The 21151-nt window shown below is 41.9% G+C and overlaps 1 protein-coding gene across 7 annotated transcripts in view; it reads right to left on the bottom strand.

The window, feature by feature from the left end:
• Positions 1 to 21151, bottom strand: part of EPN2 (epsin 2) — a 357746-nt gene that overhangs the window by 80080 nt on the left and 256515 nt on the right. For 6 of the 7 annotated variants that reach the window (XM_069210122.1, XM_069210119.1, XM_069210116.1 and 3 more), the window contains 2 exons: positions 14579 to 14741; positions 2666 to 2836 (listed from right to left, as the gene is read on the bottom strand). In XM_069210122.1, the coding sequence (XP_069066223.1) occupies positions 2666 to 2836; positions 14579 to 14741 (334 nt within the window). The remainder of the gene's footprint in view (positions 1 to 2665; positions 2837 to 14578; positions 14742 to 21151) is intronic. The other variant, XM_069210121.1, reaches the window with a different exon arrangement.

Genomic DNA, 21151 nt, shown 5'->3' with positions numbered 1-21151 from the left:
GGTCTAGTACAGATTTACCTCAGTAGTTCATAATGGAAACCAGCAATGGTTAATAAGGAAACCCCCATCATGGAGCCATACAATGCTGTTCCAAATTCTTTGCTCTCTTACAAAGCATTTGTCAATATCTTCCATCTACCCAAATTTAATAACATCACATAGGTAATAATGAATTAATACTGAAATCATAACAAATCAAAACATGCAGTTAGATACACATATAATTCATGTGATTTAATTAATAAAATTATTTGCAATTTAGCTTAGCATTTTATAACGAGGTCGCACAATTGAGATATTGGTCTTACACATTGCATAATAAGCTCCTAAAAATGCTTAAATATTTAAGCAACTCATTTGCAGAAAGAAAAATTATACTTTAGAAGCATGGGAACTCCCCTCCGCCTGAGATAGGAGCACCGACTTTTGCAGAAGGTAAAATCATATTCAAATAAAACTTTGTAAATGTTAGGGTTGGTACCCACCACTGGCGCAGCATTTACCCACCAGGTACCACTCTGTTAATTTACAAGAGTTCTGTAACACACCTAGGCATAAATACCATACTGTAATCTTTAGAATGCATTCATCAGCACAGGATGGTTTTGATCACACTTCAGAATTACAAAAAACATGCTTAATTTTTTCTTTCATATCTGCTCAATGCATACAGTTTATTTGCAGGTACTTACACTATATATAAGTTGTGTGTTTCAAAAATGATATACTACAGCTTTTTCGTTTCACACTCCCTGCACCCCAGCAAGATTGTAACACTTCACTTTTCTTACTCTGACTGCAAATTGAGAGGAGTTTGTCACCATCAACCCCCATATTAAAAAAACAAAAATACAAAACAAAAGCAGCAACTTTGTCAGAAAACATAGCCTGACATTTGACATCTGTCTCTGGAACAGAGCAAATGTGACAAGATAACTACAGAAGTGAAAGGCATCTTTTTGTATTGCTTGGACTTTCAGCGACCCATTCAAAAAAATCGGGTCTTGACCCCCACAGTTTGGGAAGCACTGGTCTACACAATCAGTTAGTGGGGTCACCACAATTCACGGGTGTCTAAAGTAGGTCCAGGAGGGACGGATGTTTAGAATAACTACTCACTAAGGGAAGGAATGCAGTTTACGTTCACTACATGTACATTTATTTTATAAGTAAACCATGGAATTCTGCATGGGTCCCAGAATCCTGGGCCTACAATGAATCCCTTGGCTTCTAATTGTTAACAGGTTCTGAAATCACCGAAATTTCAAATATGATATTGCATAAAAAAATAAATCATATCACCGTCTTTGGGGTCAGCCCTAGGTAATATAAGTGCCATTAGCAGAACAAAGCAGCATTCCTAATTAAAATGCAATAAATGTGTTTTCAACAATTCTGAGACTTATTTAGGGCTCTCTGGAACATTAATCTGACATCCCACACCCACATGCCAGCACAAATAAAACAAAACAAAATAAAATACATACAGTGGTTAACTTAACAAGGCAATATCCCAATTATTAAGGCAGACGTTTTGGATAAGATTCTTTAGAGGATGAATTGACATGCACACTATTACCCCAGTTAAAGCTGGCCATTCTCTTTGGGGTATTCTTTTTCTCCTGGGACAGGCTGATATGGGTTTCTAAAAAATAGTGTAATAATCAAGTTCCACATCAGAGACACAAATTCCTTGGTCCAGAAATTTACAAAATACGCAGCAAAAAACACTAAATGCTGACAACACAAAAGAAAAAAGGCATTAACTAATTGTTACAAGAAACAAATTGGGGGATTAGATGGTAGGATTATGCACTGTATCCAGATGGAACACTTTCAGTTGCAAGTGTCCTAAAAAGAATATAGTGAAGTGACAGTATTTGGAGGGTAAGGCAGCAAGGTAGGTTTTAACCTCAGATCGGACTCTATTGTACTTTCAGCAGCAGAATACTTGAAACTTATGTTTGGCCTAAACTAAAGCCAGACGACAAACTGAAATTAGGTATAAATAATTATGCAGAAATGAAAGTTCTGTACATGTTCCTCAATGGTCTGCATAATGCATCTGTGCACCACATGACCACAAAAGAAGTAACCAACTAAAGACTTTTCCAGACCGCTACCACACACACAGTGGCTAATTCTGCCACATCTGTGAGTTTCAAGAGGCATCATTTTTTTTTTGTAGCAATGCACAACATTCAGGCACAATGTCAGACAAATATTACATTTAGCATGACATTTGGGTAAGCTACTAGTTCTTAAGTCAGCAAAATGCAAAGTATTATAAATGTGGTAAAGTGTTTTTATTTAAAAATCTGTCAATTAGAGGCTATAATTCCAGTACAACATCTTCAATAAATGTTATATATGTCTACATTACATATAAAACTTAGTGAATTTAATATGTAAACTGGTGGTAATACCTTATTAAGAAAGGGCAAACTTCCAAAAATTGAAAAGTCACAGTAGGGGATCAGGCATTCTGTTAACAACAAGTCCATATCCACCATAGCAGAATAGGTGAGGCAATATCAATAGATGAGACTATGACTAGGAGGGTCAATCAATAACTATAGAACTACTGCATCGCTAGACATTTAGTCCAGTTCAAAAAGTATGTTTAATAGAACCCAATTTAAAAAGGCCAAAACGCCTTGCTTACCAGAAGCAGAAATGCTTGTTTTGCTTGGAGGCGAAGGTTCCCATGGGTCTCCTGAAGATTTGCCTACAGACGACTGAGAAGAAACCCAAGGGTCAGCATTTTTAGGGAGAGAATTGGTTGTATTTCCAGTTGTTGTCCCCCAAGGATCAGCAGAAGCTGCTGTTTTTGTTCCTGCAATAAGACATTTAAGAACACAGATGATAAACAGTTCAACTATGTGAAAGCTGGTGTGTGATCAAAGTAAAACACAGTCCATCATAGGTATTATTCATGAAGTAAATCTTGGTGCATGGTAAAGGCTCAAAACATTCTAAAAGCTCTTCTGCTATTATAGTGCTCTTCTCCAAGTCAAGTCAAATTCTTTACTTCTCTTGTTTATTTGATAGTTGTGTCACTTCTTAATGTCCAAGAACTGTGATGAAACTAACCAATAAGTAGCAACAATTCACTGGAAAATATACACATCTAGCACTATGATAAGCAAAATCGTTTCTTACCTTTAGGAGTAGTTTTGCAGCTTGAAGATTTTTTTGGGTTCACATGCTGTGCATTATTCCGCCATCTAGTGGGAGACAATTCTCAAATATACTAGTAGACCTACACGTTTTCTCTTTTTGTTGATTGGCATCGACAGACCCATCATTTGGTGTCCTATTCAGCCTCCTCTGATGTCATACGCCTTTCCTGGAGGCTCCCACTCGTGATCACCATCTTCAGATTTGTATTTCTTTTCTCCCATCTTCTAGGGGAAGTGGGTGTTCCCCTTGTGAATTCAGATAATTCTTGAAGCTGCAAAACTACTCCTACAGGTAAGAAACCATTTTGTTTTGCACCATGAATCTTTTCTAGATTCACATGCTGTGCCTTGATTTTGTAGCGGGTTCTTAATCTTGTGGCAGATGGGATGAAGAAAACCTTAAATTTGTAAACAGACTTTTTAATATTCTTTGTCCAACCTGAACTTTCTTGTTCATTTGAATGTCTACGCAATAATGTTTAGTAAACGTGCACTGATGACCTAGTGGCTGCCATGGAAACTCCTGTAAAGATATATTTCCCAGAAAAGCAAAGGTTGATCCTTTTTTTCCATGTTGAGCGCGCTTTTGGTTTAGAATAGAAGTGTATTCCTGAACTTACATGACAGACTTGAATTGTTTGAGGGATCCACTTAGAAACTGTACCCTTAGTCACTGGTTTACCATGTTGTTGTCAATGAAGGACACAAATAATTGCTAGGTTTTCCTACTTGTCTTTGTTTCATGCCATATATTATGATTGCTCATCTTGAATCTAGCTTGTGTAACGCTCTTTCTGCTAGCTTTTTGGTTCTTCGAAAAAACTTGGAATTTTAATTGAATGATTTATGTGTTAGTGTGAAATTACCTTCGGTGAAAATGGAGGATTTGTCCTCATGATTATTTTGTCCTTGGGGACTTGTAGGTATGGCTCTTGAATTTTTAAGTCCCTGCAGTTCACTCACCCTGTGGAGTGCCACCAGAAAAGGCTGTTTTCAGCGTGAGCATTTTTAATGAGGCCTTGTGTAAAGGCTCATAAGATTTCCTCATTTGTTGTGTTAGTACTAGATGTAGGTTCCGTAGCAGGGTTCGCACTTGTCTAGGTGGTGCTTTTCCTTTTGCTTGTTTTATTATAGGTACTCTGAAGACACGTCTTCCTATATCACCTCTTGTGTAGGTCACAATGGCTGCAAGATTTACATTTAACGACACATACGTTAGTTTGCAGTCTAGTAGGTGCTTAAGATATTGTAAGGACTGTTGTGTTCTTAGTGTTTTCCTGTAATAGGCCCATCTTTTGGCACCACATTAAGTACCTCTTCCATTTGGCCACGTACCATTTTCTTGTTGTTGGCCACCTTGCTTCTCTGAGAATGGCCACTGTGTTTCCAGTTAACCCAGATGTCCAAATTCTAAGTCTTCAGGAGTCATGCTGCCAAACTAAAACTCTTTGGTTCTGGATGGAGAATTCTCCCCCCTTCTATTGACAGCAGGAATTGCTGTCTTAGTAATTTCTGGATGCTGCCCTAAGCCATTTATATTAGTTCTGAGGAGCTTGCTTGTCTCGCCCACTGACGGCAATAAGTATTAGTGTCATATTAGCCCATTTGCATTTGTTTGGTATTGGGGATGGGGCGGGTGTTGAAGGGGTAGAATTAAGCAAATATCCCTAACCAGTTTATCGACAGAGCATTCCCCTGGGATTGGTGGTGTGGCTGTCTGGACGCAAACTTTTGGCATTTTGCATTTAATGGTGTTGCGAATAGATCTATTTCTGGTGCTCCCCATCTTTTGAATATCTGTTTGAGTACTGCTTGACTAAGTTCCCATTCGTGGGAGAGTGATGCTGGTCTGAATAGCTTGTCTGCTTTGACACTGTCATTCCCTGGAAGATGTATTGCTATTAGGTATATTTGTCTCTAAATTACCCACTTCCAGTTTTTTTAAGCTAGCCTTGATAGAACAAAGGATTGTGTTCCACCCTATTTCTTTATATAAAACATAGTGGCGTATTGACAGTTTGAATCAACATTGATTTTCCCCACAGCTCTTTCTGAAAGATTTTTAAGGCTAGGAACACTATTTTGTGTTCCAGGACATCGATATACTGGACAGTTTCTTGTTCCTTTCATACACTTCTGACTTTGAATGAGCTCATATGAGCTCCCCAGCCCATATGTGAGGCATCTACAGTAATGGTTACTGATGGAGTTGGTTGTGTAAATTGTCTTCCCGCTGTTAAATGAGATCCGTTCCACCACACAATTTCCTCCCATATTTTCTACGTGACGACCACTAGATCTTTCCAACTCCCGTAGCTTGTGACCATTGGTTTTGCAGCCAGTCCTGAATTGGCCTCATATGTAGCCTTGCATTGGAATAAGAGAGAGGCATAAGGCCATCTTCTCCCAAATGTATCACAGTCTTTTCTGTCAGAGACTCCCCCCTCTGGCAAAGGCAAGTTTCTGTAAGTATTGATATTATCCTCTTAAGGCAGGGATACGCCTTTGCCTCCACTGAATTGATTCTTGGTACCTGAAAGAGTTTTTCTTGTTCTGGTGATGATTTTTCTGTTTATTTAGAATCCTAGTATGAAAAGTTATCACTTTGTGTAGGTCTGCTATGGATTTGCTTAATGAGTTTGTTCTTACTAGCCAGTCATCTAGGTAAGGATAAACATGTATCCCCTGCCATCTTAAATGTGTAATTCCTGCTGGTAGGCTCTTTGTAAACACTCTTGGTGCAGATATTATCCCAAAGGCCAGCACTCTAAATTGATATTGTGCCTTGTCCACCACAGATGACAAGTATTTTTGGCGTTTGGAATTCACTGAAAAGTGCAAGCAGGCGTCTTTTAGGTCTATAGTTGCCACGCAATGCCCTTCTTGTAACTGTGGTAGGACTTGTAGAATTGTCGTCTTTAATTTTTGCACCTTTAAACTAATTTATAAGCCTGAGATCTATCATAGGATGTAGAGTTCCGTAATTTCCCCCCTTAATTACTTTCCTGCGCACCATTTCTGTTGCCCTCTTTCCCAGCAACTCCTCTACTTCTTTGAGAAGACAGCATGTTTCCACTTTTGAGTGAACCTTTTTCTTTGGTCCCATTACTGGCAGTGACCTGCCAAGTTCTATACAATATAACATTTTTATAATGTTTAGTATCCAGTTGTCTGACGTCACCTTCCTCCACTCCTGAAAGGTGGGAGGCAGAATAAAAGACTTCCTTGCGGCAGGGTTTCTTCCACCACACTGCCAAAAAGTAGTCTTCCATTAAACGGTGTTTCTTTGCTGTTTGCTTGTACCTCTGGTTTGAAATCAGATACTCTTAACCAAGCGTGACGCCTTAATGTTGTTCCCGCCATCATTTGGCAACTTGCAGTGTCTGTAGTTTCTAAAGCAGACTTTAGGCATGTGCTGGTTGTTAGAAAGTTGTAGTATTTGACATTAAGATGGGGAACAGTTTGTGCTAGATGGAAGAAATACAGCGTGTACAGAACATTCAAAGTTAGGTGTATGAATCTTGATATGATGGTTTGATAGTGAGTAAAATGATAAAAGTCAGGATGATAAAATAGTAATGCGTGTCATACTGTAAGGGAACATGACTTTCAGTGGGAGGATGTTGAAAGCCAGGCAGGGAGATTAGGAATAGATGAGATTTGGTACTGTTGTTGTTTAAGAATTGGTTTCAGGCTTTCTCATACTGTTCGGAGTGCTTAGTTTTTTCTTTATCTCCAGTAGACAGAACTAGTTGGGTGCATAGACCCAGGACTGGTGTCTATAGAAGAATTGGCAAATAGGATGCTGTAAGAGTAGCTATCCTTGCTTAGAGGACTCTCATTGGCTGGTGAGTGGGTTTTGAGCTCCCAAACAGGTAGTATTGATTAATATTTAGTATAGTGGTAGATTAATCAAATATCCGGGGGATGGGGTCTCCAGTTGAAGAATAATACAATGTATGCTAATAACTATGGGAATTAGGAACTGGAGGGTAACAGTAGATTGAATGCCCCTAAAGGGCAGAGTAGGGGAAGAGGGCATCCCCAACTTTGGAAGGTGTTGAAGAGGTTATCTGTCTCAATAACTGAAGGTAAATAGTGATGATATTGTAATTACTCAGTGACTTATGATAATATTATAAAAGTTTGACATTACCAGTGGAGATATTCTTAGGGTGAATATGTGTTAAGAAAACAAAATATGAACAAATAAAGCAACTTTTATAATGTACATAGAGTAACTTTTTTTTGTTTTGTTCTTAAAATTTCAGCCCTGAAGAAGAGGCATGCATGTATGCATTGCTGCAAAACACGTGTTGGCTGTATTTTTTCACTATAATCTATCAACTGCAAATGTAATCCATTGATTTCTATGGTAAAGCTTTTGGGTGAGTCTACAGATGCTCTGAGCAATGTTCTTTTATATTTTATGTATGAAACAGAAGGACCATTTATATTATGTGTATTAAAAATCAGTGTCTATTGGTTTGCTTGAATGTTGATATATCTTGTGAATGTCATATTAATATAAATTACTTTTCTGACATATATACGGGGTATCCTGTGGAGCTGGTAGTAATGTGATATTGAGGAAATGTTTCATGAATGCAAATTGTCTTTTGATGTATTTGTGGGGAAACCTTTTCCTCAGGGGAATCTGTTTCCAGATGCTAACACTGTTTCTGCATACTCTGACATCATCAGATTCCAGAAATACACTCAAGGCTTCTGGATCATCCTCTTTAAAGAATTCTTCTTCTTCTTCTGGCACTGGTGTCATGTGAGGGTCCAAATCTTCGACCTCCCTCTAGACCGGTTACTTTGGCATCAAAGGTTTGGAATTCCCGAAGGAAAGCATCAAGATCCCTTTTCTTCTGAAGTAAAGCTGCCATTTGAGACATATCTTCTTTCCCTCCATTTTGGCTGATTTTCTCTTTGACGTCGAGGAGTCTCTCTACTGTGTCGATCGTCTGCTATTCAGTGGTATTATTCAGATTTTTCTTCAACGAACATCGTCCCAACTCCTTATTTTCCTCAGATTGGATAGCCTTCGGCCATGCTTCCCGATCCAACGGTGGAAAAAACATCTGAAGATGGCGACCACAAGCTTCTGAGGAGGGCTTATGATTCCTGAGGACGCTGGATAGAACACCAAATGGTGGGACCGCCTACACCCAACAGCATTAAAAAAAATAAAAAGAGAGGATTACAAGTATATTGGAGAATTATGACCCCAACTAGTAGATGGCGGAATAATACATAGCATGTAGAGAAGAGATTAATGCTGCAAAACTAACCTGTCTGCACTGGTGACCTGTTAATACCAGTAAAAACGTAATCATCAAAAAGGTGTATAATTAAGTAGGCACTTAGTAATGAGGGTTCGCCCTACCCATTTGTAACCCTCAATTTATTTTATTTTTTTAATATGGAAGTGAAAGCTTCTTAGATCTTTTAACAAGCCAGCACTGGCAAAGTCAACAGATTTTGCTTTGAATGTCGTTAACCAATCTTTTTGCTTTGTCTATTCTTATTGCTGATGCTAAACAGCACCAAAGAGGAAAAGATGCTTTCTGCCTATGAAATACAGCATCATAGAGGAAAATTTATTTTCTGCCAATAAAATAAAAAAAATTGCTGAAAACCAATCCATTGTCATGAAATATGACATGGATTAACAAAAACGTATGCACCCATGTCTTGGCAGAGACCATTTTGTTTACATTTATTGTTCCCAGATAGTAGAATAATCTAGGAGTGTCAAACTAAAAAAAAAAAATATAAGTGCCTAAAAGCACATTTAGAGAAACAAGAGGCTTTGTATCAAATTGCAGCTGTTGAGCCCTCATAAAAAGAAAAATAACAATAATAAATACAAACCAGGGCAAGGAGTGCAGGGAAGCAAAAGGATGAGTGATGGGTTGTGAGAGGGTATAAAAAACAGAGTTAAACAGGGAGAATGGAGAGAGTAAGATGAGCTGGGGTACATGAGCAACATGTAGCTCAAGAAAGGGTGGTTAGGGCTGTGAAATAGGGAGGAGTGTGCCAGAAAAAGCAAGCACTGCCATGAACTGCTGAAACCAGAAGAAACAAGCATTTGGCAATACCAACAGGTCTCGCCTATGCAAGAGCTATTGGCTTTGTCAATATGTTTTAGCATTGTTGTTAACCAAGGTGGCTGCTATTCAGCATGGCACAAAATTTGTGCAATAGATCAGAGTGGCGTGGAGTGTCCTAGAGTGGAATGGCGAACAGCAGAGTGTTGTAGAGTGAAGTGGGAGAAAATGTCATGTATAGGAGTGGCATAGTGCGTAGTCGCAAAGAGTGGCATACACTGGAGTGGAGTAGAGTGGACTGTTGTAGAGTGCATTGGCGTAAAGTGTTGCAGAGTGTAGTGGCAGGGAATACAGCAGCATACAATGAAGCATGGTAGAATGCAGTGGCCTAGATTAGAGTGGTGCGTAGTAAGAGTGCAGTGGAGTGATGCAGAGGGCAGTGGCGCAGAGTAGTTGAGTGGCATAGAGTGCAGTGGCATAGAGTGGTGCAGAGTACAGTATAGTGCCAGAAGTGCAGTGGCATACAGCGAACAGAGCGCAGTGGCATAGAGTGGAGTTGTGCATAGTAGATGGGTGTAACCTAGACTGGAGGGGTGTAGAGTGCAGTGGTATAGAGTGGCACAGAATGCATTGGTGTAGAGTGGTACGGGGTAGAGTAGAGAGGTGTATGATGAAGTGGCGTATGTTGCAGTGATGCAAAGTGCAGTAGTGTGGAGTGGTGTAGAATGGAGAGGTGAGGAAAGGAGTGGGGTACAATGGAGCATTCATGCTGCATTGGTGAGATACAGAGTTCAATTACGCCCTTGTACTCTAGCTGTGTGAGGATGTCCCTCAAGGGTGCTCTAGCTTCATGCTTTAATGGGTATTGGGGTTGAGGTTGAGATCTAATTAGTATTACGTGGTAGGGGAATATTTATCCCATCTTACAAGGTTGCAATATAACGCAAGTGCTTGCGCCTTCGTCAAATCAACGATGTAAGACTGTCTGAGCCCTCTGGGAACAAGGGACGAGAAAGAGGGTTCAATTACCTCTTCTTCATATGGGAGACTACGGACGAATTCTGGTGGCCTATCCTTTTCAGCCAGTAAGATATCATACATTGTAACAACGAGATACCAAAAGTTGGCGTCTACTGTGCACTCAATGTCTCCTTCAAGTTGTAAGATTAGTTTATACACCCTATCGGGTGTGGAGGCGCACTTGTCCACAGTCTCGACTTGTAAGAAGTCATCAGTTGCTTTCACCTCCAGAAGAAGATTCCGGCGGGCTTTCTAAAGTAGTGCCCACTTGGTGTTCTTCAGTAAAGTTCTCATCCTGAGTGGCATTTTGTATAGAAATCATTGCCACTTTTTTCTTTTTGAATTGGGGTTTCTGTTTGGGAAGTTTCTCTTCCATCTTACCAGAAACTACTTCGCTGCTCTGGCTGCTCACCTCTCTCATTGCGTTTATCCGGTGAGTCCTGAAAGGAATGAGATTGGCGCGTTTCAGTATCTTGATATCTATCAGGTGTTTTTATATTATCTCCAAATGCGGAGATTCTTCCCTTTTTTAATGTGTTTGTTTTTGTTTATCCCAGTGTTTTTTAGAACCCTCAGGTGCTTGTTTGGTAGAATCGTTATTGGCGATAAACTATGGCAGCTCCCGTTCTTGATCATGTGCAGGAAAGTCCCACAGCAGCATACGGACAGCCAGTGCAACTGCTTCCTCTTTAAGATTACTTAATATTATTGAAGATACAGTGGTGAAATTGCCCATTATTTGCATACCCAACTCCAATGCCGGGATAGCCCCGTATTCATCTTGAATTTTTATTAACATTTCTGGATGATTGGCAAGTGTTGGTGTACCGTGTGAGGTAGTATACAGTGTGGCAAATACCGTGCCCCAAGTATTGCAGTTATCTACTGTGGGAACCATCCCAAATGTCAAGCACATAGTGAGTATTCTATGTTTATCCTGAGCATCTGTATGGGGAATAACTGATTCAAGCACATTTATTTTTTGAGCTAACCTAAAAAGGAATCTCCTACCTTTTGGCGGGCACTTTACCCATGATTGAATGTACAGTTGCAGGGTTAATACCTGGTGTGACTTCATGTGGTTGCACTGGGGCAGCTCGTACTGGGTTAGTGTTTAATGTTTGCATTACGAACTGTTCTAACAGTCTGTATGGCTGCATCAAGATGCGGTGTGCATGTGGACAATGCAGGCAAGGTAGGAGGAACATCATGGCTCAGAGGACCTAACCTAACATGTAGTATTGTGTGTTAAGGGTGCCATCAAGCCAATTATTATGGTATTGAAAAGATAGAGGTATCTCTAAATATGCATATGCTCTGTATTGTGCAGGTATGTTAGCGGGTGTGTTGTGATAAAATGTATTTGTGTTCCAATTGACTGCGGGAAAGGTGATCCAAGAGTAGAATGATTCTGTTCTATAGGCTGGATGAGCCTCAACTATAAATGTTAGGACCCCCCTGGGCCGTGAGGCCATTTGCTAGCAAATGAGTGGTGAGGGGAGGTTGCATGTTTACTGCAATTATTACCGGTTGTGGGTTTGCCATGGTGGATATACCGGTTCAGAGATAAGGACACCAAATAGGGATAGATCCTTTTAAGGTTCAAGCTTGAACAACCTGTAGCATCAGATAGGTACTACCTATCTAGCTGAAGAGGAAATCCTCAATACCACGGAAGTCTCCGTATATGGTATTGAGGTACCTTTAGCACGTAGTGAGACAGAGGTACTCAGGAGGTTTTGAAAATCAGCGCCTGACCAAAAGTTGGCAGCGCCATGTCGCATAGACTCATTAGTCTAATGAGGCTGCTGGATGTGGGTGGCAGCAGCATCTGAACTGTGGGGAACGGAGTCCAATCCCACACCATGTGACAACTGTCGGCCTAACCTGTTTCCGGCCAGCCAGCAGCACCTCATCTCTGTCCAAGAGCAGGGATGATTTGTGGCAACCGGGCGCATTACAAGATTTCAGGGAAATCGTTGTAAATCAGATTTCAACTTTTTCTCTCGATTACATTAGTCTCACACATGCAAAGACAAACATAGGCAGGAAATGGTTCAATAAGATTTATTGAATCAGCTGTGCCTTAGATAAAATGCAATAAGTAGAATGATAGAACATAATGAAACAAAATGGTGACAAGGAAAGTGAAACAGAAAAAGTCCCACCGTACTGTCACTATGCGTAATATAGGCAATTCCTACCTAAGCTATGTTAGAGCACAGTATGATGAGCCCTAATTCACCCTTCAGGATCCCCCCTGGGAAGACATCATCCCCTATATCTGAGCAAGGAAGCCTGTTGTCTACAGAGACACCATCCCCATGTCGGCCAGGGAACCTGTAGTCTCAGCAAGCAGCTTAGGCAAAGTCAACCAGCATTCAGCTGTGGTCATCTGGCTGGAATCTCCCTCTAACGCACATGGGATAGGAAAGTGTTTTCATAATAAAACAACTGATGTTCTGAGAAAATCTCCCTACATAAGGATGTGTGTGTTTTTGTGAACGTTCGAGACGTGGAGTATCACATATGCCAGCAACGGTATCTCGTTGCAGCCTTGAGGAAAGCACAAAGTGAAAAGAATGTCTTGCTAAGAAATGCAATGCTTTCCTAAGCGAAAGAACAACTAGATAAAGAAAAGTAAACAACATCACAAATGTGGCCCATTCTGTAATAATAAAATCAAGCAGAATAAAATGATACTAGGCTACAGGGCACAAGCAGTACCAAAATTGCTATACACCATGGTAGCACACTGGTATTACAGACAACACATTTCCAATTGATTTACAAAGACATACATTTTTGCTAATAAAACTATACAGTACACAGACAAAAATTTGTGGAAATGTCATCACCTAGTTTAATGATTCATTTTGATCATATTAAACTATTTGTTTCCAAAACTTCAGAAATAAAAAATATGCTTGATTTGTGTGTTCATACTTCTGATATTTTCTGAAATACTTATACAATTCATGAAACTTTGTTATGTGTTAAAAAAACAAAACAGTTTTCTACCCCCAGTATCCAGCACGTTTGTCACATAAATCCTCTCACTCTGAAGTCAGAGAAAGACTTGCCTGACATCGGCCCTCGGTCTTTGAGTGCATAGCAAATGTGACGAGATAAGAACAAAATTGAAAAGCCTCCTAACAGAAAGCAAGTTTGTTGAAGGATACAGAAAACACGGGTAAGGCAACTGAACCTTAAGAGCCTACAGCAAATAAAGGGGGCAAATGGAAAGCCAGAAATTGAGAGTTTTAAACACAAATCCTATGGTAATCAACAAGCTGAATGCATTCCTAGGTAAACCTTCTGAAAGCTCCCAAGATGTATTTAGCAAACAAGACAGGTGCACTGTCTGGCAAAGAATGCTACAAGTCATCTAATCAAAACCATTGTAAAGAAGCTACACTTCCAGGGAAGCGCAAACCTAAGAATAGGAAGGAAAGCCATCAAACATGATGCAAGCATATGAGAATGGTAAGAAATCCAACCAAGGATAAGCCTGGGCTAACTTAAAATCAACAGTATTGGTATCAAACAAAACAGTCATTTCAAGAGCAGACTGCTCTGTAGGTGAGAGATAAAAACCTACACTACTCAAACTAAACACTGCCAGAGGACATCCCCCAAATCAAGCTGCAAAGGGCTCTCACTTTACAGTTTATCAGCCTTCTTTCTAGAGACAATGCTCCATCCTGTCTAGTGGCCAGGGACACAGTGTTGGGTAGGGTGAACTTATGTTGCCTGCAAACCCAAATGAGTTTGTTAAGTAACTTACAGTCTTAGTTGGTTTGCCGAAAATGGATTCACAAATAGAACACCTTGCAGTACTTAATGTTGAGGCAGCCAACTCAGACAAACTAATCACTAGGAAAATATCCTTCAAGTTGACATTAAAAATGGGCTTGTTTTAAGTCAACAATAATGAAATAGTTAAGGAAGGTCAAATATCCGCAATGGGTACACACTTAAAAAATGAATATGACATATGTGACTACAAAAAAAATAGGCTCATGGATCAGCTTTTCTGAGAGTAGGTTTTTCTCACATACCTGTTACCGTCTAAGCCCCACCCAACTCTCTTTACCCCTTCTCACAATCAATACTTGTGTTATTTATCCAGACAAGCGGTCTGTACATGAATCACTAATCTTGGTGTGTACTATGCTTTCATGTCAGTACCTATTAGGTTCAGCTTATTTATTGGCCTTTTTGGCACTAACCGCACCAATCTACTACAAACTGACACCCTGATGGGCTTAACTTATAATAGACAAACTACATTTAGAAGAAATGTCAGTGGAATCTTACCAAATGACTGCCAAGGATCAGGAGTGGCAGAAGCAGCTGCACCATCTCCCCAGGGATCAGGCTGGTTTGTGTTCGTAACTGCTGAGCCTCCCCACCGCTCAGTTTTCTGAGACACCGAAGCAGAAGGTGGAAGGGCATCCATAAGATCCAATAAAGAGGTCTTCTGTGAAAATTAAAGATATTGTTTTACACAAAAAGAAGCAAAAACACCTAAATTAGTGACAGATTGAAATGGTAAAAGGAAAACATCAATTACTAAAACCTAGTGTTTTTTTTACACACTAATTCTGTAGAGCTTACTCTTTCTGTATCTCAATGCTACTATCAAGTAAAAACAAAACAGATGAGGTGTACTCCCTAAACTAGTGTTCATCTCACAGACCTCTCTAACAGTATATACATTGTGAAGCATCAAAACATGCTTAGTTTGAATTTCACCTTTTGAAATTTATTTTGCATTATCAAAACTCGCATGTTGAGATGAAAGGCAGCTTTCAGTCTGATATCTTTGTTAATTGGAAGAGACTGCAGAATGTGAGTCAATTGGGTAACTGTAAATAAAATGAATTAAAAAGAAAACAAGCCATTTCCCTAGAAATATTAGTCAGCCCAAAAGCAAATCTTCTCACTGCTCATACTCTAGAACATGGTTCTTAAACTGAGTTCAAGGGATACCTGGGTGTCAGCGAAGGCTACTCAGGAGGTCTACGACTGCTTTAAAAATAAATTATATTAACAGATTATGTGTATATAAATAAAGAAGCAGAATGTAGAACTGAACATTTTAAGATATTCTGTAAATGTGAAGGAATTTGAAATCAGAGACAAAAAGTTATGTTAGTATTCTCAAATTGATTCACTGGAGCAGTGCAAGTGCATCAAACAGAATATAGCATGGACAATGAGTGGCTTTAATTTAGAAAAGCTTCAACTTTTGCATTAAAATGAAGATTTTATATATATATATATATATATATATATATATATATATATATATATATATATATATATATATATATATATATATGGAAAATGTCACTTACCCAGTGTACATCTGTTCGTGGCATTAGTCGCTGCAGATTCACATGCTGTGCACATCCCGCCATCTGGTGTTGGGCTCGGAGTGTTACAAGTTGTTTTTCTTCGAAGAAGTCTTTTTTTGAGTCACGAGACCGAGGGACTCCTCCCATTTCGACTCCATTGCGCATGGGCGTCGACTCCATCTTAGATTGTTTCCCCGCAGAGGGTGAGGTAGGAGTTGTGTATGCTAGTAATAGTGCCCATGCAATGGAGTGAATACGTATGTACATAATAAAGTTTAAAGTAATATATTTACAAATTTACAAATGTTCAAGATCAACTTCTAAACGGCTACAGGCTCCTGGGGAGGCGGGTGGGCGCATGTGAATCTGCAGCGACTAATGCCACGAACAGATGTACACTGGGTAAGTGACATTTTCTGTTCGATGGCATGTGTAGCTGCAGATACACATGCTGTGCATAGACTAGTAAACAGTTATCTCCCCAAAAGCGGTGGTTCAGCCTGTAGGAGTTGAAGTTGTTTGAAATAATGTTCGTAGTACAGCTTGACCTACTGTGGCTTGTTGTGCCGTTAACCGCTTAGGTGCGGGCGTCGGCCACTGGCCGACGCCCACACACCCTCCCTGGTGCGGGTCACGACCAGTGGCCGACACCAGGAAGGGTATCAATAAATCCTCGGGTGCGTCGCACCCGAGGATTTATTATTTTTTTTAAACCCCCCCCGGGAGACACGGAAGCTTCCGTGTCTCCCCCCGCCCCCCCACCCGCCCCTTTGTGACGTCAGCGCGCGAGGCGCGCTGACGTTGCAAAGGTGTTTTCCCCATCAAAGCAGGAAGCAGCCTGCTGCGATCGGGGGCCAGGAAACACTTTGAGAAGGCCTCGTAAGAAAGGGGAGACACTCCCCTTTCTTACGAGGCCTTCCTGAAAGTGTTTCCTGGCCCCCGGTCGCAGCTGTGCTGTAATAGATGTATGTATATATATATATAGAGGTAGATCTATATATACCAAAGAGATTTATAAAGTGTGCTACTCACCTGTGAGGGTCTCAAGGCGCTTGGGGGGGGGGGGGCAGGGGGAGGGAAAGGGGCTGGGAGGTTCACTGTTCGAAAAGCCAGGTTTTGAGGCCCTTCCTGAAAAGAAGTAGGTTTTGGGTCTTGCGAAGGTGGGTTGTGAGGGCGTTCCAGGTTTTGGGTGCAAGGTAGGAGAAGGATCTGCCCCCGGTGGTGGTGTGTTTGATGCGGGGGACAGAGGCGAGAGAGAGGTCAGCTGAGCGGACGTTTCGTGTGGGGGTGTGGAAGGTGACTCTCGTTGAGGTAGGCAGGGCCTGTGTTGTGGAGTGATTTGTGTGCGAGGATGAGGATCTTGAAGGTGATCCTTTTGTCAATGGGGAGCCAGTGGAGGGATTTGAGGTGTGGAGAGATGTGTTCGTGTCGGCGGAGGTCGAGGATGAGTCGTGCTGCTGAGTTCTAGATGCGTGTAGTTTGCGCTTGAGTTTTAGAGTGGTGCCGGCGTAGAGGGCGTTTCCGTAATCAAGCCTGCTGCTGATGTGTGCGTGAGTGACAGTTTTTCTGGTCTCTGTGGGGATCCATTTGAATGTTTTTCAGTATACGGAGTGTGTTGAAGCATGAGGAGGTGAGAGCGTTGATTTGTTGGGTCATCGAGAGGGAGGAGTCTAGGATGATGCTGAGGTTGCGTGCGTGGTTGGCGGGCGTGGGTGCAGGGCCTAGCGTGGTGGGCCACCATGAGGGGTCCCAGGTGTTTTTGTCTGGGCCAAAGAGGATTATTTCGGTTTTGCTTGAGTTGAGTTTCAGGTGATTGGCTGTCATATATATATCACTTTTGTCAATATGTGTGTGGTTTCCCTGGGGGGAAAAGGGTCCGACTTGTCTAGTGGCAGTTTTAGTGCCATAAAGAAGCGCAGAAGGTTTATATGCCTACTGCAAAGAGCAAATCTGTATTTTATGTAAATAGCTGAGTACATTAGCAAAGTCTATGGAGAGATGAAGGGCACTTTTGCTGGGTGGTAATGAGGGAATCCGAGGAGGAGGGAGTGGGAGCACCAATAATGATTGTTGGACTGGGCGCAGGAGGTGCTAAAGACTGTGACGAATGGTATGTGACAAGGTGTTTTTTGAGTGTCTTGAAAGTACGTGCTGATTGAGGGAAGAAGCGCAGGTAAGGTGGCCTCTACTGTTGCACGTATCTCACACACCATCGATTTTGTGACTGTCTACGTAGGCTAGTGTTTTAGAGCAACAGTTTAGCCAATAGCAGAGATGGCATCTTGATGGATGACTGCTGCCTACACTCGGGTTATAGAGGACCGCTCTGACATAGGATCAGAGACTGAGACATCAGATACTGAGACAGCATCTGAGGGATAGGACAATGGCGCAGACTCTGGGAGTGATTTTTCAGTCAGAGGAGTCCCATTCGATAACTCCTCTTCCAGTACATTATGAGGGAGGTGATGAGGACAGTCCTGCTGTCCCTTCGCAAGCTGTTTGTGCAACTGGGTAATAGTGGGTTAGGCCAACCCAGAGAGCAGGTGAATGCGGCGGCAAGCAGAGAGAGAGTGCTCTCTTGGGAGCTCCCCAATTTAGTTCAGCCCCAAATTCCACCACCCAAATCATATTGTGGAGACATCAAAATTATCCATGGCAAAACAAACTGGTTTTGTAAGGCAGGCACCTGTGTTTTTGGTCCTGGATTCGGCGGCCATATAGAGAAACACACTAAACCCAAACATTTCTGGAAACTAGACATTCGGGGGAGTCCACAGAGGTGTGACTTGTGTGGCTTCCCCAAAGTTTTCTTACCCAGAATACCCTGCAAATCTGAAATGTTGAAAAAAAACTAAATTTTTCTCGCATTTCTGTCACACAAACTACAGGAATATGCTGGGATCCACAATATTCCTACCACCCAGTGACTCCTCACCTGTCCTGATAAAAACACTACCCCACTTGAGTGCCTACACCTAGTGTCTGTGTCAGGAATGGATCACCCCAGGGTCAACAGCTGCCTCACGTAAGGACCAACATTGACCGTTGTGTTATCTATTCCTGTCGCAGGCACCAGGCCTAACCACACAAGTGAGGTATCATTTTTATCGGGAGGCTTGGGGGAACGCTGGGTGGAAGGAAATTTGTGGCTCCTCTCAGATTCCAGAACTTTCTGTCACCAAAATGTGAGGAAAACTTGTTTTTTAGCCACTTTTTGAGGTTTGCAAAGGATTCTGGGTAACAGAACCTGGTCAGAGCCCCGCGAGTCACCCCTCCTTGGATTCCCCTAGGTCTCTAGTTTTCAAAAATGTACAGGTTTGGTAGGTTTCCCTAGGTGCCGGCTGAGCTAGAGGCCAAAATCTACAGGTAGGCACTTTGCAAAAAACAGCTCTGTTTTCTGTGATGTGTCCACGTTGTGTTTTGGGGCATTTCCTGTCGCGGGCGCTAGGCCTACCCACACAAGTGAGGTATCATTTTTATCGGGAGACTTGGGGGGGGACGCTGGGTGGAAGGAAATTTGAGGCTCCTCTCCGATTCCAGAACTTTCTGTCACTGAAATGTGAGGAAAACTTGTTTTTTTAGCCACTTTTTGAGGTTTGCAAAGGATTCTGGGTAACAGAACCTGGTCAGAGCCCCGCGAGTCACCCCATCTTGGATTCCCCTAGGTCTCTAGTTTTCAAAAATGTACAGGTTTGGTAGGTTTCCCTAGGTGCCGGCTGAGCTAGAGGCCAAAATCTACAGGTAGGCACTTTGCAAAAAACAGCTCTGTTTTCTGTGATGTGTCCACGTTGTGTTTTGGGGCATTTCCTGTCGCGGGCGCTAGGCCTACCCACACAAGTGAGGTATCATTTTTATCGGGAGACTTGGGGGGACGCTGGGTGGAAGGAAATTTGAGGCTCCTCTCAGATTCCAGAACTTTCTGTCACCGAAATGTGAGGAAAACTTGTTTTTTTAGCCACTTTTTGAGGTTTGCAAAGGATTCTGGGTAACAGAACCTGGTCAGAGCCCCGCGAGTTACCCCATCTTGGATTCCCCTAGGTCTCTAGTTTTCAAAAATGTACAGGTTTGGTAGGTTTCCCTAGGTGCCGGCTGAGCTAGAGGCCAAAATCTACAGGTAGGCACTTTGCAAAAAACAGCTCTGTTTTCTGTGATGTGTCCACGTTGTGTTTTGGGGCATTTCCTGTCGCGGGCGCTAGGCCTACCCACACAAGTGAGGTATCATTTTTATCGGGAGACTTGGGGGGGGACGCTGGGTGGAAGGAAATTTGAGGCTCCTCTCCGATTCCAGAACTTTCTGTCACTGAAATGTGAGGAAAACTTGTTTTTTTAGCCACTTTTTGAGGTTTGCAAAGGATTCTGGGTAACAGAACCTGGTCAGAGCCCCGCGAGTCACCCCATCTTGGATTCCCCTAGGTCTCTAGTTTTCAAAAATGTACAGGTTTGGTAGGTTTCCCTAGGTGCCGGCTGAGCTAGAGGCCAAAATCTACAGGTAGGCACTTTGCAAAAAACAGCTCTGTTTTCTGTGATGTGTCCACGTTGTGTTTTGGGGCATTTCCTGTCGCGGGCGCTAGGCCTACCCACACAAGTGAGGTATCATTTTTATCGGGAGACTTGGGGGGACGCTGGGTGGAAGGAAATTTGAGGCTCCTCTCAGATTCCAGAACTTTCTGTCACCGAAATGTGAGGAAAACTTGTTTTTTTAGCCACTTTTTGAGGTTTGCAAAGGATTCTGGGTAACAGAACCTGGTCAGAGCCCCGCGAGTTACCCCATCTTGGATTCCCCTAGGTCTCTAGTTTTCAAAAATGTACAGGTTTGGTAGGTTTCCCTAGGTGCCGGCTGAGCTAGAGGCCAAAATCTACAGGTAGGCACTTTGCAAAAAACAGCTCTGTTTTCTGTGATGTGTCCACGTTGTGTTTTGGGGCATTTCCTGTCGCGGGCGCTAGGCCTACCCACACAAGTGAGGTATCATTTTTATCGGGAGACTTGGGGGGACGCTGGGTGGAAGGAAATTTGAGGCTCCTCTCAGATTCCAGAACTTTCTGTCACCGAAATGTGAGGAAAACTTGTTTTTTTAGCCACTTTTTGAGGTTTGCAAAGGATTCTGGGTAACAGAACCTGGTCAGAGCCCCGCGAGTCACCCCATCTTGGATTCCCCTAGGTCTCTAGTTTTCAAAAATGTACAGGTTTGGTAGGTTTCCCTATGTGCCGGCTGAGCTAGAGGCCATAATCTACAGGTAGGCACTTTGCAAAAAAACAGCTCTGTATTTTGTGAAAAAATGGGATGTGTCCACGTTGTGTTTTGGGGCATTTCCTGTCGCGGGCGCTAGGCCTACCCACACAAGTGAGGTATCATTTTTATCGGGAGACTTGGGGGAACATAGAATAGCAAAACAAGTGTTATTGCCCCTTATCTTTCTCTACATTTTTTCCTTCCAAATATAAGAGTGTGTAAAAAAGACATCTATTTGAGAAATGCCCTGCAATTCACATGCTAGTATGGGCACCTCGGAATTCAAAGATGTGCAA

The sequence above is a fragment of the Pleurodeles waltl genome, chromosome 10 (genome assembly GCF_031143425.1).
Source record: "Pleurodeles waltl isolate 20211129_DDA chromosome 10, aPleWal1.hap1.20221129, whole genome shotgun sequence".
NCBI lineage: Eukaryota > Metazoa > Chordata > Amphibia > Caudata > Salamandridae > Pleurodeles > Pleurodeles waltl.
This window is presented reverse-complemented; position numbering and strand designations above follow the sequence as displayed.